Source organism: Eurosta solidaginis, chromosome 5 (genome assembly GCF_040869045.1).
Source record: "Eurosta solidaginis isolate ZX-2024a chromosome 5, ASM4086904v1, whole genome shotgun sequence".
Lineage (NCBI taxonomy): Eukaryota > Metazoa > Arthropoda > Insecta > Diptera > Tephritidae > Eurosta > Eurosta solidaginis.
Window position 1 is genome coordinate 52660739 of NC_090323.1, and position 25068 is coordinate 52685806.

Below are 25068 nucleotides of genomic sequence, written 5' to 3' on the forward strand. Positions count from 1 at the left end.
GTCACACACAGATGAATTTACTTATACGCTTATGTGTGTGAGGGAGACTGTAAACTACAAACACATGCATATACCTTATCTGAGTTGTCACAAGAGAGAGCAATAATTTGTGCACGTAGTTGTGGCTGGCGATTTTGTAGCCGAAACAACTAGTAACTTCTGGAAATCGAAGAGCCTAGAACTATGCAGCGTAAACTATAAAAGCGGCGCCAGCGAGTAAGAAGTAATTCAGTTTGATTTGAATTGTCAAGCAGTTACGAGTAAGACGATATCTAGCGAGCAATAGCACTATTATTTTGAAAGTCAGTTTCCTTTAAGATATCAGTTTGGTTATTAAGCTATTCGTTGCACAGTTTGAGTGTTATTGTGAAGTACTTAATAAAGGCCATTTTTCCATCATTCAATATTGGAGTTATTTATTCAACAGTTTAGTGATTCGAACTTAGCAGAGGATTGCAAATAAGAGGATTTGCAAGTAAATTCGTTACAATATATACTATTTTTATTCATGTAATCGGTTATCTCCGCGATCTTTTCCGTTAAACCGTTGCGATTTCATTACAGAGTTATGAATCGCAATTGTGGCAGTTGTCACTGTGGGGGAGAGAGATGGTTGGGCACGCCGTGGAGGAATATTTTTGTTTAAACATATAGGTACCACACAATGTTAATGCTAGTACATAGTTTGTATTAAAAAAGTTATAGTTTTCCTTTAAATAAGGTTGAACACTTAACAATTCTTCTGCCCTTCTGACGCACTTTTCACCATAAGATGAGGGAGTAAAGATGAACACAAAGTATTGCACACTTATATATATATGTATGGATTTATTTGAACACATACTATCTATACATAATATGTACAATGATTTTGTAAGATTTTAATTAGTTTGCAAAAATTAAGGCAAGCTTTCCTTTGGACCACTTGAATGCATAAAAGCCGCCGGCATTTCACCACTTTCATATATACATACGTACATATATATATTTATACACTTGCCTCGCTACCTACATATTCTCACGTATCACACTTTAACCAATTGTAATACACATTCAAATGTATGTTATCACTTTAAAACTTTTTTTCTACAGTTTTCTATTGACTTTCTTAGATTTTATTTAAATCGAAGACAAACGCCGTCGACATTGTAGCACTTGCATATATATGCAGCTATATACATTTATACACATACCACGGTACCTACCTATTTTCACTTCTGCACATTTATAAAATCTTTATTACACAAATCTACATTTGCACCATCACTTAACAATTTTTTTTGCATTTTAAAATTCAATTTGTAAAGTTTTATTAGTCACAACAGCACAAAATCACGATTAACCGATCAATTAGAAAAACACTTGTTTTCTTTGGATAACCAAAAAAACTATGCAAATGAAAATATAAACAAACAAAAGTGTCAAAAAAGGCCGCGCGCACGAACGAAACAAGAAAGAAATTAAAATGACAGCTCAGGCTGGTGCGGACAGAATAACAAAACGCATGGTGAAAACCTAATCTGGTTTTTCTAGAGGAACACCAACTTGTTTCAACGCCATGTAGAAACTCTACAGTGCGCCCTCTTGTATATCTATTCTCTTTGGTTATAACGCTTCCCTTATAATGCAACACTGCGTCACATTTTGGAGACACGTCATAACCGATTCGAATGACAAGCAACTTTTGACATATGTAAATCGAACCGTTTCCTCATCGCATATGTAAGAAAAGGGAAATAACTTTATTTTTGCATATTAATATTAATTTAACAAATGAACGCGTATTAAATAGTATATGAGATAGGAAATATCCAAACCCCTCATATATTTGTAGAAAACCAAATCCGCGCAGACGTCTAATAGCATTAAAAAAAATAAAATGGGTGAGTTTTATGTGACACCAGCAATTGACAGGCAGGCGAGTGTTCCAAATTGTGCGTGCCTGTCTACCGGTGTTGTGAGTCAACAGACCTACATCAAAGCAAATATTTTCATTTAAAACTTGCATTGCAGGTGGTGTCTTTAGCTATTTCCGTGGACTGTTGGGCTCTCGCGAAATGCGTATACTAATATTGGGGCTGGACGGCGCTGGCAAAACTACTATACTCTATCGACTACAAGTTGGTGAAGTGGTCACCACGATACCCACAATTGGTTTCAATGTCGAACAGGTTACATACAAAAATTTGAAATTTCAAGTATGGGATTTGGGCGGACAGACCAGTATAAGGTATATGAAAACAAGTACACATCCTTTTTTTGGTAACGTTTTACAAGACGGTGCACCACCTAATTTTATCAAATATTCGAAAAGGTGGTACTAAAAGCGCTTTTCAAAATCCGTTTTTAGAATCCAAAAGCAAATATTTCTGTCGTAAAATATTTACAGTCAACAAGAAAATGATCCCTAGATGGTCTATAGTATTTTTGGCCAGAAGACCTTTCTGCGGCCTTTTTATTTTCGCTTTCTGATTCTAAAAACGGTGCCAGAAACGCGTCTTTTGATACCACCTTTGATAATTATTGATAAAAATTAGGTGGTGCACCGTCTTGTAAAACGTTAACATTTTTTATGGTAAATTGATTACTTTTTGCCTAAGATCTATTGCACAGGGGCCTCGTTGACTACACCTTATCAAATCCCAAAAGGATGGAGTGTCAAACAACGCTTCTTGAGATGTTGTTGTTGTAGCGATAAGGACACTCCCCGATCGATGTTGATGGTCCTTCGCCGGATGCAGATCAGGAACGTTCCGACCAAGCCCGACCATTTCAGAATAATTTGTTATGACCACATGAGACCACCCCAGCGGGTTAGGGGATCAGAATATACCCGCGGTAGGTATGCCTGTCGTAAGAGGCGACTAAAATACCAGATTCAAGGGGCTGTGTAGCGCAACCCTGCAGGTTGCCAGCGCAACATATAGCTTCTCCAAACCCAATTGTCAACCTCACCTATCCGCGGCGAATCCTGTTTCACTAACAGACGATGCTTTGCGACCCAAGGCTCCTCATGGAACTTGGGAGTAGGGAGGGAGGGAATGGCCTGAAGGTTTAATGTGGCCACATAAATCGTTCCCGAGATGGTCGGGCTAGCACCTTAATGGTCCTATGGTACCGGAGCGTACCGGATTTGTATCCGGCAAAGGACCATCACATCGATAACACTCCTCAAAGCCTTCGGGGAACTTCATTATCGCTACAAAAACAACAACAACCACATGCGACCTTCTAGGTCATACCGCCCTCCCACCCCCTAGATCCATGAGGAGTTCGGGGTCGTCAGAGCCTCGGTTGTTTATGTAACAGGACTCGCCACGGACAGGTGAGGTTGGCAATTGGGTTTGGAGAAGCTATATATTGCGCTGGCAACCTGAAAGGTTTTAAAATTTTCATGTGGTTCTTGTAGTTGATGAGTTTGTTGTAGAGAGAAAACAAAATTGTGTAGCTTCCATGTGATCATACTCGAGATACCTTGATGGTGTTTGTTAGCGGAAAGTACCGGATCTGCATCCATCAACATCGATAACACTACCAAAAATCTTCGGGGGATGTCCTTATCACTACAACAACAACAACTTAGTTCACCTTGCGATTCTATTACGGCAGTAAAGTAGCTCGATGTTACATCAGCCTAGCTTTTAAGAAAATTTTAAGCTGGTTGGAAACAACCATCAAGTTTTGCACTAAAGCATAGCACATAAACAACAACAACAACAACATAAATAAATAGCTTACATATTTTACTATCGAAAAGGTGGAAGTTGTTTTTTAACCCACAGGAAGAGACATTCCTCATGCTATTTGTTTTTTTTTTTATAGCGATCATCATTTTTATAGGGAAGTAGTTCGCTCCATTATTAGAGTAACAGCCAAAACACTCTTCGAATCTTTTGTGTAGTGCGGTTAAACCGAAAGTCCTTGGTCGTTACTATCTATACTCGAGCAAGCATTAGTACTATCAAAAAGTTCTTGCCTCTCAATATCATGAGATACAATAATATAAACTTACTGATGCTTCTGCTTATTTGCAGACCATATTGGCGATGTTACTATAGCAACACAGATGCTATAATTTATGTAGTCGACTCTGCCGATCGAGATAGGATAGGTATTTCAAAAGATGAACTGCTCTACATGTTGCGGGTGAGTTATGCCATTAAAAATATTAAGCAGAATAGAACAGTATTCAATAAATATTTTATTTTGTTATATTCCTCTTTAAAGGAAGAAGAGCTTGCCGGCGCCATACTTGTTGTACTTGCGAACAAACAGGATATGGAGGGTTGCATGACCGTTGCGGAAGTGCATCATGCGCTTGGTTTGGAAAATTTAAAAAATCGTACATTTCAAATATTTAAAACGTCAGCGACCAAAGGTGAGGGCTTAGATCAAGCGATGGATTGGTTGTCCAATACATTGCAAAGTCGTAAATAGTGCAACTAGACATACAAATAATTTCCTTTTTCCCTACCTACTGAAGATAAAAAAAAAAACCAAGTCATTTTTAAATAATATTTTTTTGTTCTTAATTTTAAGTAATTATATGCATTTTATATACATACAAGTATGCAAGATATAAGAATATGCAACCAGATAATTTGTTGGTAGACATCAAAACTGCTATTGCAAGTGTACATTAATGAAAAAACGTATTACTATAAAATATTGCTATTGAAATGTGACTTCGTCAGGGCGCTACCTATCAAAAATATGTAATTCAGTTTTTAAAAGCCACCATAAAATGATTATTTGGCAACGTTTAAATTTGTAAAGTAAAATTATGTGCAATTAACAAGACAAATGTATTTAATATAGTTATTTCTTCTTTCACATCCGAATTCATTTTGTGTTGATTTGCTCAAAATGGTTTGTTTATCTTGCATTTACTCCCTGATTGTGTTTATGAGTAAATTACGTTTAAAATGAAACAAGGAAAACGAATATGGTAGCGCCATGCTTTCCACTAGCAAAACGAATTGTAGGTATTTTAGTTTTTAATCAATGATTAGCGGGTTCTTTGTAAAAAGAGAAAAAATAAAAAACAATGTAATTGATAGCATTAATAAAGAAAATATAAAAGGAAGTATTTTTAAGTGTTGTTTCTTTGTTCTAGCAACAAATGACTACTACTTGGTCAACACATCCATCAATAGGAAGGTCGGAAACATTAAACGTGTGTCAGGAAACCTGTTCCTCATCTATAAAGATTTTTTTTTATGGAATGAGTGCCTTCGTAACTTTGAAACACGCGAACTACATACTAACATTGACTATAATATAATGCCGACGAGGGAGAATGTTTCAAATATGATTCACTCTAATTTAATGGTAATGAGTTGTAATAAAAATCAATTAGCTCTCAATGTTTTCTTCATACAAAAATATTTGCAAAAAAAAAATAAATAATATATTATTTTTGTCAGTGTAACTTAGCAAATCGATCACCAATCTGGTGCGCCAAAACGCTGCACACGCTTTTCTTGAGTATCCAAATCCATGCGTATTTTCTGACGCATATAAAAAATTGGGCAATCGCGGTTCGAGCACAAAACTTCTTCATGCAATGAACCCTGACAACGTTGACATTCGGTCCACAAACGATCAAAAGTCTCCTCTAAAGAGCGTTTAGCTATAACCTCACGTTGATAAAGATCACTCATGCGTGGCTCACAATGTGGACATAGAGCAGCCTTCTCATAACCAGCAGACATAAGTGCGCGACAGCCAAGGCAGGATGATTTCTTGGTCATAAAACCAGCAAGACCACCCACCTTTGATGTGACTACAGCACGTGTGCGAGTATGCTCACCCTCTGCAATTAGCATTTGATTAACTTAAATACATACGGAAATATAGAAAACTTTTAGCTTACTCAGTAAAATTGATTCAGCGCGATCGCCCAGCAGTGGCTCAAATATTCGCAATAAAGGTTTGGAAAGCTGTTGTTCCAGATAGTAGGTGGCGTCGATGGGTACACAATTTTCCAATACGTACAGAGGATCTTCTGCTTTCATGTAAGCGGGTGTATTCTTTGCAGCTGCACATATAACATAAGGCACACGATCGCCCAACTTTGGTGCTGTGCCAGGATCACGTTTCTTCATTTTATTTGCTAGTTCCACATGCGCTTGCTTGGCGGCATAATCGGTCTTTGCTAACTCTTTTGTAATAACCAGTTGCGAGATATCAACACGATTACATAGTAAATCGGCAATTACACGTTTCGCATATTCGACGGCGCCGTCAGGATTACGTTCGATAAGCAACTTTTGCAGGCAGGTGTTCATTAGATTAGCGACGAGTGGTGAGTTATCACGACGCACCGTTTCAATGCCTATCGGAGATCAAAGAATTATAAAAAGAGGGGTTTTGAAACTTTATTAGTTTCCGGATAATGGTTTCTTTGCACGAGACTTTATTCCCTAATCAATCTCTCACTAGTATTCCAATAATAGTCTCGAACTAGTTCTAATCAATCGTACGTACGGTTTCGGGTACTGCATGAATCGAACTAAGGGTCCAAAGGTAACTCCAGATTATATTTAGAGAAGTTTCAGCTGAGCAAACAGTTCCTGCTGAATACCCAGAAACCTGGACATCCCAACAGACATCTAATTGAAGAACGAATCCAAGTGGATCGTATGTCCAATTACCTATATAACCTTGTAAATAATAATCGGTGGGCGGTTCCTACATGAAGAATACATCCAAAGATTCATCACTGGCAAACCCTTAAAGCAGGTTCCATTAATATTGAATTTACCTAAGCCGATTTGAGTGAAGCCTATTAATTGAGTTTATATGTACAAAAAAATCTATTAGAAACTTGTCACAACATTTTCCTGTAAGACCTTTGAACGCCAGCATACCATTTATAGAATTTGACGACATATTAGCCCGCTTCGAGTCCCTAGCTGTCAAAGGAGACTCCGAAGAACTTAACTTCGGTCAAAAAACCTAAAGTTATTGCTTTCAATGGTTTCTGGTAATAGAAATGCCGTCACTTTCTTGTTGGAATGACTTTCTTTTGCGTTGTTTTAGAAAGTACCGTTACAGCATCGAATTCGATGCATGGTCTTTGTCGAATACAGTTCCCGTACGTTCCGGTAGCAAGCAATATTAAGGTACCAGACAGACCATCTCGGGAGAGATTTAATATGGCCACATTGAGCCTTCTAGATCATCCAAAACCTTGGAGGAGTGCCTCTTTTTGGCCAAAAAAACAACATGCCTAACTAGTTACTAAATCAACCATTTATACCACATTGAGTAGGCAGGCCTTCCAGCTGTGTGAAATTGGTTTTCAAACACGTAGAAACCCTTGAACGAAATTTCACATCATTAGCATTATTGTTGTCTCAAACTCACCCTTGCAATCCATTTTGTCGTAAGCTTCCGGTCGCGTAAAGAATAAGCCTGCATAACGTTTCTTATTTATCAACAAATAAGGATAATAAACTTTTTCGAATTCCAATTTTATGGGGCGAACAAATTTTGCACTCACAATGTCTGCCGCTTCACGTCCCAGCTCCATAGCGCGTTCTATTGCCTTCACACCAAAATTTACCATAACTGAATCTGTATCACCATATATAACTACAGCATCATTTTCATAACCGTTGGCAATTTTGTAATGTTTTTCCACTTCATTTTTAGTCAATTCAATCATCGTACGTCCATATGCAGTAACGCTACCCGATATTTCAAGACAAGGTAACTTTCCCACTTGTGCGCCAGTGAAACCATAAACAGAATTGGCTGATATTTTCAACGCCAACTGACGACCGTCCAGCACCTTACGGCGGAAAGGATCTTTTTCAACCTAGAAAATTGTTAAGTCTTAGATTAAACCCAAAATTACGTTAGGTGGGTTCGATATTTATCTGCAAGCTACGAAACTCTTAGTGGATATGGGGTAAGAAACCAGGGCGGAACGTGCAGCTTTAACTGAGCCTAGCAATCTTAAACTTTACATATCCCGAAAGGTCCTGTTCTTTTTACAAATTAGCACCATAATCCCTTTTCTCTGAACATGTTAAAACGATGTTTCCACAACATGTTTCCTTTATGTACAAAATTCTACAGTTTTTTCTTAAATTATCGAAAATAAAAAAAAGGTGATAAAAAATTTTAAGGACTACCTTTATATAAACGGACCAAAAAATAGAAGGCAATTTTTCCTTTAATAGAGACATAGTCTTGTTGAATTTTGACTAAAAAACTTTAACAATAGCTCTTGTAGAAGAATTTTGGGATTTAAAATTATAAATGTGGTCAAAAATCGATCGCAGGATTCCCCTCGTTTTTCAGGGATTTGTAGTTATCTCAATTAGCACGCCACCTAGCGGAACTTTGTTTTCTATAAATTGTATTGTCACCAGGTCTCGCACTATGTGCTAAGTTACAAGTCTCTGGGTAACAGGAAAGTTAGTTAAAAATGGATTGAAAGATTCCCAAATTAAAATTTATTTTCCTAATATCTCAATCCATGCGCCACCTAGCAGAATTTTTTTGATAAAATATTGCATTGTCACCGGGTTCTGACTTACGGCTCGTGTTTCATATCTCCAGCTCACCGGGAAGTTAGTCAAAAATCGATTGCAAGATTACCCTTGTTTTTCAAGGATTTGTAGTTATCTCACTTAGCGCACCACCTAGCGAAATTTTGTTTTTTTGTAAATTGTATTGTCCCGTGTAGTTAAAAATGAGTTGAAAAATTCCCAAATCAAAATTAATTTTCTTAATATCTCGATCCCTACGCCACCTAGCGAAATTTTTTTTTTATCAAATATTGCATTGTAACCGGGTTCTTACGGCTGAAGTTTCAAGTCTCTAGCTCACCGGGAAGTTACTCAAAAATCGATCGCAAGATTCCCTGCGTTTTTTCAGGGATTTTCGTTTATCTCGATTCGTCTGCCACCTGGCGGCATTTTGTGTTCCACGAATTGTAGTGCCATCGACTCGCAAACTTTGTGCTAAGTTTCAAGTCTCTGGATCACCGAGAAGTTAGTTAAAATTCGATCGCCAAATTTCCATTTTAAAATTAATTTTCTGTATATCTCGATCTGTGCGCCGCCTAGCGGATTTTTTTTTCACTTGCGTTGTAATGTCTCCCAGATCTGAACTATGTTCTAAGTATCAAGTGTCTAGCTCAACGGAAAGTTACCGAAAAAGACTTTTCCGTTGGTCAAAAATTCGTATGGAAATGAGGGGACAAACATGAAAGGGACTTAATATAAAGGTAGTAAAAAGAGTTTAAAAAAATTCCCTATTCGCTATACGAAAGCCGCACTTCTCCGATTTGTGGAGTGCTACTTTAGCTTTACTACGATAAATGCAATATTGCTGCGAAACTCCTCATGGCAGAAGTACACTCGAATGGTTGACCAACAACTGGCAAGAGACAGCCCCATTTTAAAAAACTATATGAAAAATTTTTTAGCCGTCAGTGACTTCAAAGGAATGAATGTAAACAGATTTTACTACTGTGAAAAATATTCGTTTAGATATGGCAACCGTTAAGCCATCTCGGTGGCATGCTCGCCTACCGCACCGAGCGGCCTGGACTCAAGACGCGAATCGATATTTCAGCCATGAAAAGTCTATCAGGCGAAAATTCACACGTCTTGTATAGACCGTTTTTAGCCGATATAAATGGGATTCAAGGGGATGTGTAGTGAAAGTGAAACAAATCATATTATTACCTTCAAATCGTTTTTGGCACGCTTACGCGCCGCCAATAAGGATTCCAAAATTTCCGGCAGTAGTCCACGCCGCACATCGGCACTTAAAAAAGTATTATTAGCTGGTGTACGTTCGACTTGTGCATCCGTGAGACCCAAACGCTCTTTCATACCTGGTTGCACCAAAGTTGTATAACAAAGATTATGGGCTATCATAATACTGGGATATAGCGAAGCAAAATCTAGTGTTGCTATAGGGTCAGCGTAGTAGCCGCGTTTGGGTTCGATAACAGTGGCGCCTTCGTACTGATCTTCGGACGCTTTCGATTGATACGCTGGCATTATAAAACCTTTGGTGCGTGCAGATCGCAACAATTGGCTTAAAACCTTAATTTGTTGACCACGCGTTAGTAGTGATTCTAACGATACACCTGTTACCCTAGCCATTTCCATATAATTCACAATAGACATTAATTTATCGAGCAATCGTAATGGTAAATAGGCATCCTTAAGACAATACATAGCCAGCCTGCGACGTGTCTGCTCATCTCCATTTTGTAGATCTGTAATTATGCTATGATGTACATCCTCCTTTTGTTCTTGTAGGAAGTGATAACTCACAGCATTCAACGTATACGATCGTAGCTTGTAATCACGCAATAATACAAACAGCAAATCGAATGGTACACGTCCTTCAAAATTAACATACTTATTCTCACGCCTTCCCATTTGCTTAGACTGCAGTACTTGTTCTTTGATTACTGAACGTATATTCCGTATACGTCCCAAATATTCAAAATTTTTTACTTTCAAATGCGCAGCACGATTTAATAGGTAGGGTATATCAAAATTGTTTATATTGTAGCCTGTTAAAATATCGGGATCAACCTCACGTACAAAACTTGACCATGCATCTAGTAAATCAGTCTCTTTTGGAAAACAACGTACTTGGGAGCCGACAATAGATGCACAGGTATTCAAGGTGAATACGTTTCTTATGAACGGTTCAGGATCACCTTGACGTATTACCATATTGGCTATTTGAATGACGGGATCCATCTTTGCCTCTGGGAAAATACCTCTACGCCCTGCGCATTCTATATCAAAAGAAAGTATGCGGAACGGTGCTACTTTCGCCCACTCACCCTCTGGTTCGTGCGAAATAAATTTATCATATGCCACATCAACTTCAATTTGGCATCGTGACTCTGGTAGTGGCTTGGTATTTTTGTTGCGTATACGCCATGTGCCAGCAGGCAATTCAATCCAATTACATCCCACTACATGTGTGTCCACCATAAAACGAATATCGAAATCAATATTGCTTTCGAATGCCCGACAATCTTGGAAATCGAAATCTTCCATAATCACTTGATGTGTAAGCAAACGAACCGCTGCAGCTACTAATCTAGGCATTGCTACTGTTATTTTAATATAACGTTGTTTTGTATCACCCTGATAACCATAAATATTTAGACGTTCAACCAGTTGCACTTCTAGTACCGCTTCTTGTACGTTACTCTTGTTGCTCCTCATATCTGCTAATACTTTTTTGTCTAAGGCTTCACGTAAAGAATTACAATTATTGCGTTCGAAGCTGCGTGGTGCTGCTACGTAGAAGTATGGACAAAAACCATGCACATGACAACATACAGAGTTACCTTCCATAGTTATACCGAACATTCGTATTAATGGTACTGGTCCAATCTGTGGCCCTGGCATTCCTTGTAATGGTTCGCCCAAGTAATTTTCTATGTCAATTTGTTGAAATAACAATTCATCGTCTGATGGATCTAGCACTGGCGGATCAACTCGCGACCATTTTACTGATGTTTGCTGATTTTCTGGTCCTTCACCAACTAAGCTGCTTGGATCTATGTCATCACCGAATCCATCGCCTGCCATTTCGTCCATAACATCGAAGTCATCATCCTCATCTTCATTCCTGCCAAGAAAAACATATTTTATTAAAAAAGACTGCACAAAATATTGCTCACCATTGTTTTCTCTGCTTTCCTCCAGGTGCTGGCCCATTTTTAGAAGCATTGCCATTTTCCGGAAATTTTCTTTTTCCTGAAAATCCACTCATTTTTACTTTGTTATACCAATTACTGACAAAACGAAGGCGATAATGTAAAACTGACAACAAACTTCAAATGGGATGGAATGAGATTTCGCGCCTTATATTTGCTGGTGGTGTAATTTTTGTATTGATATTGGTAATCAACTTCGATAACGTAACGAATGTTAGCAAGTACCACACATCACCAGAGAACATAATCAGGCCAATTCTAAACCAAAGAGAATAGATATGTACCTATTCTCTTTGAGATTAGCCAAAAACGCGGGTGTTTTCGTTGCAATTTAGCAAGAAAAAGTAATTGAAAACGTTAAAAAATAATTAAATTGTGGTTATTAAATAAAAATAATATTTTTCTAGCGTCGAAATTGACGAATTTCATGCCACATTTTTCAAATCGCGAATTTCCCACTATCCGTTCTGTTAGCGGTTCTTTATTGTTATCTGTTCTCTGCAGTGGGCCCTCTTGTATACCTTTCCTCTTTGATTCCACCACCGGTTTCGGAGCACTGCTGGGTCATTTTTCGGTTTTTCTTTAATATGAATCTTGTGTGAATAGGGCTAAAGGTACTGGCTTTCGTTGAACGTTGGTCTAAAGAATTCAATTACCCATACGTTACAAAAACTCTCTTTATATCTTTGGGCAGGCCTATTTTGGAATACCCTTCAATAATTTGGAATCTGCGTTATCAGGTTCATTCTGACTAGCTGGAATCGGTCCAGAAACAATTTTTGCTTTTTGCTTTAAAACACTTACCATGGGATCCCTCAAAACATCTTCCCTCCTACTGCAACTGGTTAAAAACTATTACAGTTTAACTGGAGACATTGGTGCTTTATCGGTAACCGTATCGGTAACCTTTTAACAGCTGATTCGACCAACCTTAGGAGAATCAATGCAATCGATTATTGGTGCCGCTAAGGTCGTAACCGTATCGTAGCCAACCAATTGGGTTTTGGCTTACCGTCGTAACGATAAACAGCTGATTACGTTAGGGATACGGATACAGCGATACGACATACGGCACCAATGACTCCGGCTTCAAAGCCAAATTAAACTTCCTTAACCCTAACGCCATAGTCGTAACCATACCCATATCCATAACCATTTCAATGTGATCGATTAATGGTGCCTTAACCTAAAAATCGTGAAAATTTCATAAAAATGATGAAAACGCAAAAAATTACAAACATATTCCACAAAAAATAAGTATCTTAGTCATAACGTATCCAAAACAATGAAGAAAATCTAAAAAAAAGTTATTAAATTCACCAACTCAAATATTTTTAGGTTATGGATATGGCGAGAAACCAAAAACCAATTGATTGGCTTTGGCGTTAGCGTTGTGGTATGGCACCATTAATCGATTACATTCCTTTCCATAAGGTAGGTTCGATCAGCTGATTTATCTGGTTATGGCTTTATGGTTATAAGTCACCATTAATTCGCCCTTTACCCACCTTACAGAGCCGCAGGGAGATGCTTGGCGTCTTATTTATTGTAAAACTAATAAGAGGGTCAATAAATAGTCCATTTTTGCTTGGTGAAATCAAGTTTAATGTTCCAATTAGGCCATCTAGATATTTTATTTCAATTTTTGTAGCTACATACAGATCGAATTATGAAATGCACGAACCATTTCGCTGTTTATGCCACGATTTTAATAAACACTGTAAAAATTTTGACGCCTGTGTCTCGTTTTTTAGTATTAAAAAATTTCTTTTAACCACATTAAATTTGTAATTTGAAATGAAGCAAAGAACGCCAAACCGCGAAAATTCTTCTGCTTACTTCTAACTTTTGAAATTGTCGAGCGTTTAATTAAATACTATTTAAATATTATTTCAAAATATTGCATATGTTATTTTCATCACTTCGGTTTGTAACGTCGTCGCGTCAAGTTATTTTTTCCCCACAACTGAACCGTGTGCAAAAAAAAGGACGCTATTCATGCGGTTGAGAATAAAATGGAGGATAGTGCGGGAATCGAAATAACAAAAATTAAATTAAAAATTATCGGAATCGGAGTAAACCATTAAATCAGAATATATCTAAATATCAGTTCACGTTACTATTTCGTCGCGAAGAAAAATATGCAAATTGTGCAAAAATATTCAAGTGCTATCGGGCATCAAAGGAAGCTTAAACTGGAAAAGCAACGAGTTGGTTTTTCGCAACCAAGACGTACAGGCCCAGTAATAAATGTTTTTGATTTGAAATGTGTCTACTTGAATATTTGTAGTTTGTTAGCAAATAAAGCAGAGCTCGAAAAAATGATAGAAGAATTGGATCCGGACATTGTTTTATGCTCAGAAACACATATAACTTCAGATATTCTTGATTCTGAAATTAATATTGCACCGTATACATTAATTCGCTGCGACTCTCATAGTAGACATACGGGAGGGGTCGTTTTATTACTGAAAAAGGAAATCAAGTACAAAGTCAAGTTTAATCGATCAATTGATAGAAATGTATGGTGTGCTATTGTAAAATTAAAGCAAGTGGACATTATAGGTGTGTTGTACCATTCCCCAAGTTCTAGTGACAGTGAATTTTTAAATCACGTAGAGAGTATTTTATCAGAAGTATTAGAATCAGGTACGAATTCCCTTCTAGTTGGAGATTTCAATATAAACTTAAATATTAAATCTTCGAGTAGCTACAAACTGATTGAAATTTGTGCACGTAGCGCAATGAAACAAAAAATAAATTTCAATACAAGAGTCGCGGAAACTTCTCAAACAAAAATAGATTTATTATATGCAAACGCTGATATACTGTCTTGTGTAAATCTTGAAGACCACAGAATATCCGATCACGAAACTATTTCATTTGCTATAAAAGGAAGTAATTCAAACCCGTTACGAAGAGTAATTTCATCAACATCCTGGGAGAATTATTCGGCCGATAACTTGACGACTCTACTGAGGAATTACGATCTCAGTTTAATAAGAAGCATGAATGTCAACGACATGTTCAACTATATAAATACTTGTTTACTAGATTGTATGGGAGTACTAACGTTTGAAAAAAACAGTACGGTAAAGTTAAGAAATAAATGGTATGACCAAGAATTGACAGAATTGAATAAACTAAAATACCCGTGCACTCACAAGCTAGAGCAACGGGTGACTATACCGAATGTAACATGGGCGCGAAGTACTACAAATAACTAATCAAATTTAAAAAGATTAAATACATGGAGAATAATATTTATATCAATTGTTCAGATAGCAGGCTAATGTGGAAGTATCTTAAGCATGCTGTAAACTTAACGGGGCTAAATGAAAAGATCTTGACGGTGATCGTAAAAGGTGTGACATATGATACACCCCGCGATATTGCTGAAGCATTGAACTCTTTCTTTATAGATAGCATTGTTGATATAAACAGGGAAACTGAAGTTGTTCAGAGTAAGAACGACTTCCAATTTACAACTAGGTCATGTTTAAAATTCGAAGAAATTACGGTTGAGGATGTTATACGTATAGCAAAAAGGTTCAAAAATAAAACTGGGGGGAAAATTTACTTTCAGAAGGCGTAATTAAAGATTCGGTATCATACATGGGTTTCTTCTATGCAACCGCTATAAACAAATCCATGACTACTGGAATAGTGCCAGACATGTGGAAAATTTCGACAATAGTACCAATTAGGAAAGTAAAAGATTCAATAATCGCAGAAAAACTAAGGCCGATAAATACATTGCCGAACATAGAAAAAATTCTGGAAATTGTAATAAAAAATCAACTGCTTAATTACTTAGAAAATAATAAAATCCTTATAAAGGAAAAATCCGGTTTCCGAGAAAGGCACTCTTGCGAGACGGCGTTAAATTACGTCATATCTAGCTGGAAGGAAGAGCTGAGCCTAAAAAAACATATAGAAGCAGTTTTCATTGACCTGAAAAGAGCGTTCGAAACAATTGATAGGAATATAATGCTCGATAAACTACAAAAAATTGGTATTAGGGAAAATGAATTGCAGTGGTTTAGAAGCTTCTTATCAGACCGAAAACAAAGAACAACCATCGAGTCAGTAGTCTCATACGAGGCACAAGTGGACATAGGTTTACCACAAGGGTCGGTATTAGCACCAATCCTGTTCAACATTTACATAAAAGACATATCATCAGCACTGAAATATAGTAAAGTCAGGTTGTTTGCAGATGATGCGCTACTTGAAGTAAATGAAACGGACATTTCAATAGGAAGGAGCAAAATGCAAGAAGATTTGGACTCATTGTATAGATGGCTTTGCACTAATAAACTCAAGCTTAACGTTAACAAAACTAAGTTCATGGTTTTATCTAGGACGACCAATAGAGAATCACTTAATTTTGGTCTAAAAATAATGAATACGAGCATTGAGGATGTCAAAATATTTAAGTACTTAGGGATCCTGGTTGACAATAAACTGAGGTTTACAGATCATATTGCTTAAATTGTTGCCAAAATGGGCAAAAAATTGGATTTTGGAAGAGATCGTGTAAACTTATTAGTAAGAAATATAAGTTGAAAGTTTATAGATCCATCATAGAACCGCACTTCTTATATTGCCCTACAATATTCTTTATTGCCAATGAAACACAAGTAGACAGGTTACAAATTATGCAAAACAAAGCATGGTGAATTACCAGCCTACCTAAGTGAAAAACTTGTTTATGTGAATGAAACCCATTCTTACATAATCAGGGAAAATAATAACTTTAGATTACCTCTTCTCAAAACAGAAATGGACAAGCAAAATATATTTTACAAAGGCCTGAAATAAATAATAATAATAATAAAATTCAAAAGAAAATATATATGTATAAAACCTTCGTTTTATATGCTTTTCAGTGGCAAACACGGAAAATTGCTATCGGGCAAATATCCGATGTAGTAAATTCAATCATTATTATAATGTTAAAAAGTGTTTTAAAACAATGTAAATTTAAACATACATAAAACTAACTTTTTATGTACATTCATACCGATTTGGAAAATATAGAATGTGACCGAGGACAAACGGAACCTATAACTGTATAGAAAAAACCCAACATAAATGTACAGTCATGTACATATAATCAATCCACATAAATAAAACAACTTAAAACTGAAGATCGAAATTACCAAAGTTTGGACTTGTTGCGAGGATACATATGTGCGTTACAACCAAAAGTTACATAGTATCAAATTTGACTATAAATCTTGAAAAATATGAAATACCTATAATATATTATGCCACAGAAGACAAACGGAACAATTAAAGGGCAGTTAGTGCCCTGCTATAGTCATCATATAGATCATCACAATCTGTTAAAAACTAATGAAATTGAATATAACCTGGCGCGGTGCCATCTAATATACCAACCCAAACTGAATATAACGTGGCGTGGTGCCATCTAAAATACCAACACAATCGAATATACCCTGGCGTCGTGCCATTCAAAAACCAAACAAACTGAATATAACCTGGCATGGTGCCATCTAAAATACCAACGCAATATAATATAACCTGGCGTGGTGCCATTCAAAAACCAATCAAATTGAATAGAACCTGGCGTGGCGCCATATTAAAACCAATAATACTTGAAAATACGAACAATTACAAGAATGAACACCAAACAGCAAGCTGCTACACATGGTTCTGGCCGCTATGGTATTACCATTGTGTATTAGTGAAGCCAACATTACACATAAAGCGTTTTACAACAATCAAAAGAAATAACCATCTGAGATCTAACGCCGTAGTCGTAACCATATCCATATCCATAACCATCTCAATGTGATCGATTAATGGTGCCTTAACCTAAAAATCTAAAAAAAGTTATTAAATTCACCAACTCAAATATTTTTAGGTTATGAATATGGCGAGAAACCAATTGATTGGCTATGGCGTTAGCGTTATGGTATGGCACCATTAATCGATTACATTCCTTTCCATAAGGTAGGTTCGATCAGCTGATTTATCTGGTTATGGCTTTATGGTTATAAGTCACCATTAATTCGCCCTTAACCTGGCTTTATGGATTAACGTCCGTGCCATTTAACCTAACAAAAAAAAAAAAATATATATATTGTAACGAGTTTGCTTGCAAATCCTCTTATTTGCCTTTTTGCTAAGTTCGTATCACTAAACTGTTGAATAAATAACTCCAATATTGAATAATGGAAAAATGGCCTTTATTAAAGTACTTCACAATAACACTTATACTTTGCAATTAGCTGGCTTAATAACCAAACTGATAGCTTAAATGAAACTGACTTTCAAAATAATAATGCTATTGCTCGCTAGATATCGTCTTAATCGAAACTGATTATAGCACCTCTACCGCTGATGCTTTTATACTCTTTGATTCCTTCGTGGCATCTACTAGGCGCTTCCAGAATTTACTTAGTTGCCGCCATATAATTATAACTACAGATGCACGTATATAGCTTCTCATATGCGTGAATTTGTGAGCGACACTTCAACAATTACAATTTCATACTTTTGGGAGCATCTCTTCTCTGCTGCGTGTACGTACATATGTGTAGACATAATGTTTTATTCGTTTATGTAGATACAAGTGACTGTCTGCTTTATTGTTGTGGTGACTTCATTTACTAGCATCAGACTAGGGATGTGAGCATCACCTGGTGTCACTCATATTCGTCACACTGCCCTCCACCTAAGCCTGATCGTCCCGATCAGACAAATCTCTCGATCTAAACGCTGCCAGCCTTTCCAAATGAACCACTTTCATTTTGGTTCGTGGTTTGCCAATGGTTTGTATGCGGTACACTACATCGTTGATCCGTTTTACAACCAATTTTTTTTTGTTGTGGGTTGTATAACAGGACCAAATCTCCTTCCTGAAACCCTTCCGAATTAATTGCTTTATCGTACCTCGCTTTCATCTTGTCACTCATAATTTATGATCGTTGCCTTACAAGATCGTGTATCTCTCTCAGCTCTTCATCCAAATCACTAGTGGATTTCTTAACATTTCTCTCCGCATTGGCATCTATCTCAAACTTCAAATCAGCTGGCAGTCTAAGGTCATTGTCAAAAATTACTTTTGCAGGGGTTTGGCCCGTTGTCTCATGCACAGCTGATCGGTAAGCCATCAAGAATAATGGTATGCGGGTATCCCACTCTTTATGGTACTTGTCTACTACTTTCCTTATGTGCTCCTCCAATGTTCTATTGAATCGTTTTACCATACCATCGGATTGAGGATGCAATGCAGTTGTCCGTGTTTTTCGAATGCCCAATGATTTACACATTTCCTGGAATACAGCTGATTTGAAATTCCTGCCTTGATCCGAATGTAACTCCATTGGTACACCATACCTTGCAACCCAATTGTTTATAAACACTTCTTCTACCGTTTCCGCTTCTTGATTTGGGATTGGGTATACCTCTGGCCATTTGCTGAAATAATCCATAAATACCAGTACATATTTATCTCCGCCGTTGCTAGTAGGAAATGGACCGGCGACATCCATAGCGATCCTTTCAAATGGCGCACCTGAGTGATATTGCTTCATCTGGCCATGACTTCGGGTTCTGGGCCCTTTTGCTCTGCTGCAAACCTCGCAGTTCGCAATCCACTCAGTGACCGACTGACGGCAACCAACCCAATAGAATCTCTGTTTAATCTTTTCGAGCGTCTTCGTGATTCCAAGATGATCTCCGCTTGGACCAGTATGCAGCTCGCTGAGCACGTCAGGAATCCTCTTTCTGGGAACAACTATCAGTTTCTTCTTGCATTTACCATCCTCACTCTCCCATACTCGATGAAGGCAACCGGATATCAATTCTAAACTGTTCCACTGTGCCCAATGTGACTTCGCAATGGGACTCTCTGCTGACATCTCTTCTCTGTTTGGTCTTTCGTTTCGTTCGAGCCCTTGCATAACACGTGACAGATCTGTATCTTCTAGCTGACACTTTCTTAGCTGTTCCTTGTCCCATTCATCTGCACATGTTATAGTCATTAGCCGGACATCTATAATGTCTTCTTTAGCCTCGGCTTTTGAACAGTGCTTGCATTCCAAACTACATGGTCTTCGTGACATTGCATCGGCATTTCCATGAGTACTACCTTTTCGATGCTCAATGGAAAAGTCATAGCTTTGCAGTCGCTCGATCCACCGTGCCAATTGTCCTTCCGGATTACGGAACTGCAGAAGCCATTTTAAAGCTGCGTGATCTGTCCTGACACGGAATCGCTGGCCGTAGAGGTATTTGTGAAAATGTTTAATGCACTCTACCAATGCCAACAGCTCTCTCCGCGTAACACAGTAGTTCCTTTCTGGTTTTCCAATCGAACGGCTGTAATATGCAACTACCTTCTCCTGTCCATCGACTAGCTATGATAAAACGCCTCCTATAGCATATCCACTCGCATCTGTATCTAGAATAAATGTTGCTCCTGGAATCGGATATGCTAACATTGGGGCAGTGCACAAACGCTCCTTCAATGTTTGGAAAGCCACTTCTTGCTCCTTATTCCATTCAAAAGCTTTGTTTTTTCTTGTAAGCTCATGGAGGCTATGGGCTACGCTGGAAAAATTTGGTACAAATCGGCGGTAATATGTGCACAGCCCAAGGAAACTTCTCAATTCATGCAGATTCTGTGGTCGTGGCCAATCCTTTACTGCTCTATCTTTTCATTCGCTGTACGGATACCTTCTGTCGTTACCTTGTGACCCAAATAATTTACTTACTTTTTAAACAGCGCACACTTTTTGGGACTTAACTTCATCTAAGTTTTTAAGATGTTCATCAAAGTTCTTGCCCAATACGATGATGTCGTCCAGGTACACCAAGCATGTTTTCCAATGTAGTCCTTTCAATACCTAATCCATGAGCCTCTCGAAAGTAGCTGGTGCATTACATATTCCAAAGGGCATTACTGTAAATTGCCAAAGACTGTCTCCAACGCTGAAGGCTGTTTTCTCTTTGTCTTCCTCCTTCACCTCCACTTGCCAGTAGCCGCTTTTCAAGTCCAGTGTGGAAACCCATTTCGTACCAGAGAGCGAGTCCAGAGTGTCATCAATTCTTGGCAAGGGGTAGCTATTCTTTTTCGTAACGTCATTCAACTTCCGGTAGTCCACGCAAAACCTCATTTTTCCATCCTTCTTCTTTACAAGTACTACCGGTGAGCTCCAGGGACTAGCTGATGGTTCGATGACGCCGCTGTCGCTTATTTCTTGTATAATTTGACTCACCACTTCCCGCTTCGCCAGTGGAATACTACGTGGAGCTTGACGTATCGGCATCGCGTCTCCAGTGTCAATTTGATGTTTAACAACATTGGTGCGGCCTGGTTTGGAACCATCCTGGTCAAATATGTTTGCGTACTTTAGGAGCAGTTGCTTTGCCTTACTCTGATAATCTTCCTCTAGCCCCTCCGTCCATTCCGTGATGTCATTTGAAAGATCAGTGTTACTAGATGAAACGTGTTCCTGGAGCTGTTCACAGTTAATAATTACTTCAGCCTCTTGTCATCTTCCCAAAATAGCTCCTTTGGTCAGTTTGAGTGGCGACTTGAACTCATTGAGTACTCTTACCGGAATACGTCCAGCATGTTTTGTCATAGCCAGGGTTTTTCCTACAAGTATGTTCGATGCTGATTTGTTTGCTGCTTCGACAATCCACAATTTGTTTGTCCCACAATCTCCATCAACCTTTGCCCAGATGACTGCTTCGGATTTTGGTGGTATTTGCTGACTCTCTTCCACCAGTACTCGTTTACTGCTGTAGCCTCTCTCGTAGCCGAAATTAAGTGGTACATCCATGTTCTTATATCGCATCGTCTTGCTTTGCATGTCGATCTTGATGCCTGGGTTGATTAAGAAGTCCACTCCAATTATGATTTCATCAACAATATCTGCCACTATAAAATTGTGTAGTACCGTGACGTTCCCAATTGCTACTTCACATTCTACTTCTCCAATTACCTGGGTGTCCTCTAAGATTGCTCGATCTTCTTCCAATCTGCGAGATAGAGATTATGGGGCATTCAATTGCGGGAGTCAGCTGTCGCCCCTTGCGGCTGACTCGATTTAGTTTAACGATTGAGTGGTTTTGGAGATTTGCTCATCACCTTCTGCTCTGCGTTTACGACCACCCACATTGTTGGAACTGTTAGGGTTGGTGTTGCAATAACGCGCAATATGCCCTGGCTTCCCACACTTAAAACATTTGACTGCATCATTATTCTTCTGCTGCGTACGCTTCAATGCTTCCAATGCAACTCAATTTGGAATATCTGTTTTCTATGCTCGCTTCCATAACGTCGTTCTACAGCAGCCATCAATGCTTCATAACTGTTCCGTTCGTACTCTGGAATCGCCTTAAAGATTTCCGCTGCAGGCCCTTTCAATGCCACGAACAGTGCAGCAACTTTATCTTCCGCATTCCAGTTGTTCACTGCTGCGGTTTTCTCAAACTGTAGCTTTAAGACCTGTTTAAGACCTGGAAAGGAACAGAACCATCAAAGGATGGTGTTTTTACCTTTGGATTACTCGCTGAAACTGCTGGGCGATTTAGTTGCAACTCCTGTATACGATCTTTCAAAGCATCCATTTCGGTCTCTATTTTATCTTGTCGTTCACTAAAAGCCTCCAGCTGCGATGAGACTTTTGTTTCCTGTGCCTCCAGCTTCGTTGAGATACGCTCTTCCTGGGTTTCGAGTTGTAATGTTATGCGTGCCTCTTGCCCTTTTAATTGTTCTGCAATTTGTGACGCCATGTGTGTTTTCTGTTCATCCAATTGTGCTTCAATCTTCGCTGTTATACGGTTCTCCTGCGATTCCAGCTGAGATGATATTTGCGACGACAATTCGGATATACGTGTCTCCTGTGCTTCCAATTGTGATGACATATTTGTAGATATTTGTGATGACATTTCGGACATACGTGTCTCCTGTGCTTCCAATTGTAATGACATATTGGTAGATATTTGTGATGACATTTCGGACATTTCTGCCGATATTGCAGCCAATATCATGTTCAGGTCTGTGTTCGCCATTGTCTGCGATGTTTCATTTTTCTCTTAAATTTTTGTTGTTGTCTCGTCCCCATCAGGATAAAGGCATACTCGTCCACGTCAATTCCTTCTGCTTCCATTGCCTCTCGTAGCCGTCCCTGAAGTTCGAGTTTAACGCCGCTTGTATTCAATCCACGGCTCTCCAACTCCTTCTTTAGTTGCTGGATCTTCAATTCACTGAACTTTGCCATATCCTTGCTGTCCTCTGGAATTTATTCAACAATTCCTCTTCTGACACTAATTGTAACGAATTTACTTGCAAATCCTCTTATTTGCCCTTTTGCTAAGTTCGTATCACTAAATTGTTGAATAAATAACTCCAATATTGAATAATGGAAAAATGGCCTTTATTAAAGTACTTCACAATAACACTTATACTTTGTAATTAGCTGGCTTAATAACCAAACTGTTAGCTTAAATGAAACTGACTTTCAAAATAATACTGCTATTGCTCGCTAGATATCGTCTTAATCGAAACTGATTATAGCACCTCTACCGCTGGTGCTTTTATACTCTTTGATTCCTTCGTGGCATCTTCTAGGCGCTTCCAGAATTTCCTTAGTTGCCGCCATATAATTGTAACTACAGATGCAGCTTCTCATATGCGTGTATTTGTGAGCGACACTTCAACAATTACAATTGCATACTTTTGGGAGCATCTCTTCTCTGCTGCATGTACGTACATATGTGTAGACATAATGTTTTATTCGTTTATGTAGATAGAAGTGACTGTCTGCTTTATTGTTGTTGTGACTTCATTTACTTAGCATCAGACTAGGGATGTGAGTATCACCTGGCGTCACTCATATTCGTCACAATATGTTATTTATATCGTACATTATGGCGCATAGTCAAAATAAAATAGGTTTTAAATTTAGTTTCAGCTTTTTTGACAGATAGTTCATAAAAAATTATGTCAAAAAGCTGCAACTAAATTTAAAATCTATTTTATTTTGACTATGATTATGCGCCTATATCTTTAAACTAAGTGTCTGAATATTTGGTTTGTATGATTGTTTAATTTGTAGACTGATAAATATATAAATTAAATTAAAAAATAAAATCTTTTGATAAACGCAAAATTTGTAGCCTCCCTTCCTGGATTCTCGTTGCTGGATCCAAAACGTGTTTTCTGATACCCCTCTCGATATTTTTCAACATGTACCCTTCAAAAAACGCGAGTACTCCATAAATAGTGAAAGGAATACTCCTTTAGGAGTATAGGAGTGCTCAAAAACTAATCTGTATTCATACAAAAAATGTGCTCCAACTAACATTGCGGTGTCCTAGGAGAGGAGTAGGTGATCCCACTCTCGCTTTGTTTCTGAGTATTCCATAGAGTACATACGTGAGAGTACTTTCCAAAGTACCTATGGAGCACCCACAGACCACCATATGCCAAAGTACTAAAGAAGAATTGTGTCGGAAAGAATTATCGGAGTGAATTTAATTTAAAATAAAAGTAAATGAAGAGGGGCAGTACAACTTTTATATTTTGTACTACGAATATTCTTATGTTATTTAGCATTTGCGTGAATGAAGAAACTAATAGGGGGACTCAAGAAAGCATATAAACTTTTAAGGTGTAAAATTATATCCATTTACACACGCTGTTATATGAACGCACCTATTAATATTCTTGATAAACTTAATTGTTTATCAGCTGTATTATTGGCAAACAAATTTTTATTTATTGTTATACAAATTAAAAAATGCCAAGATTAAGTGAAAAATGAAAACTAAAACGTCTTTACTAAGATATACTTGTAAATGACTTGCTGATGTTGGAGATTTCTGATGAAAATTGTTACGGTCTGCTGTTATGGTCTACGGTTACGGTCCACTTGGGAGCGTTTTCGTGCGAACACACCTAGTGATGGGGCGAAAGTTGCGATAAAAAGTATCGAAAAACAAGGAAAAGACAGATCTGCGATCACTAGCGAAAAGCCATGAGTTTCCGGCAAGATAAAAAAGTGGAAGGGTGGAAAAATTTGATCACAAAACATCCTCGCCGGCTGTGCACATACGCAGGTAATTGTCCAGAAACTAGGAAAGAGTCGATAGCGCAAAGCACCTAAACCGTTCTTTCCGACAAAACTCGTTTCTACGCGTCTATTTTGGGTGGTAATAAACTCTGCACCGGTTGTGTTGTGTGGGCACAAGGTCCAGTTGAAGTAGGTCGGCGTTCGCAGTCACACTTAGTGAGATAAACCTCTTCCTCTACGTTTACGGAAAAAAGTCCGACACCACCTCCGCCTCCAGGGCCAGCAGTA

The 25068-nt window shown here is 38.0% G+C and overlaps 2 protein-coding genes across 2 annotated transcripts; one reads left to right on the top strand and one right to left on the bottom strand.

Annotated features, from left to right (window-relative positions):
• Positions 1-1675: 1675 nt before the first annotated feature.
• Arl1 (ADP ribosylation factor-like 1) lies at positions 1676-5086 on the top strand. The gene is made up of 4 exons (XM_067791082.1): positions 1676-1883; positions 2014-2230; positions 4035-4146; positions 4228-5086. Exons 1-4 carry the CDS (start codon positions 1880-1882, stop codon positions 4435-4437), a joined length of 543 nt encoding a protein of 180 aa, XP_067647183.1. The 5' UTR covers positions 1676-1879; the 3' UTR covers positions 4438-5086.
• Positions 4550-11850, bottom strand: PolD1 (DNA polymerase delta). Its single transcript, XM_067791081.1, has 5 exons — positions 11684-11850; positions 9708-11631; positions 7372-7825; positions 5876-6337; positions 4550-5815 (listed from the first exon to the last, which is right to left on the bottom strand). The coding sequence occupies exons 1-5, from the start codon at positions 11773-11775 to the stop codon at positions 5445-5447; spliced, it is 3303 nt and encodes a 1100-aa protein (XP_067647182.1). The 5' UTR covers positions 11776-11850; the 3' UTR covers positions 4550-5444.
• Positions 11851-25068: the final 13218 nt, after the last annotated feature.

What these genes read in the sequence shown, in the direction of transcription:
- Arl1 (XM_067791082.1), top strand. An exon ending in GGCGGACAGACCAGTATAAG is followed by an intron (nt 2,231 to 4,034) that starts GTATATGAAAAC and finishes GCTTATTTGCAG; the next exon opens with ACCATATTGGCGATGTTACT. An exon ending in AACTGCTCTACATGTTGCGG is followed by an intron (nt 4,147 to 4,227) that starts GTGAGTTATGCC and finishes TCCTCTTTAAAG; the next exon opens with GAAGAAGAGCTTGCCGGCGC.
- PolD1 (XM_067791081.1), bottom strand. Translation starts at nt 11,775, where the DNA reads ATGAGTGGATTTTCAGGAAAAAGAAAATTTCCGGAAAATGGCAATGCT. An exon ending in GGAAAGCAGAGAAAACAATG is followed by an intron (nt 11,632 to 11,683) that starts GTGAGCAATATT and finishes TTTTCTTGGCAG; the next exon opens with GAATGAAGATGAGGATGATG. An exon ending in CGCTGAATCAATTTTACTGA is followed by an intron (nt 5,816 to 5,875) that starts GTAAGCTAAAAG and finishes TGCTAATTGCAG; the next exon opens with AGGGTGAGCATACTCGCACA.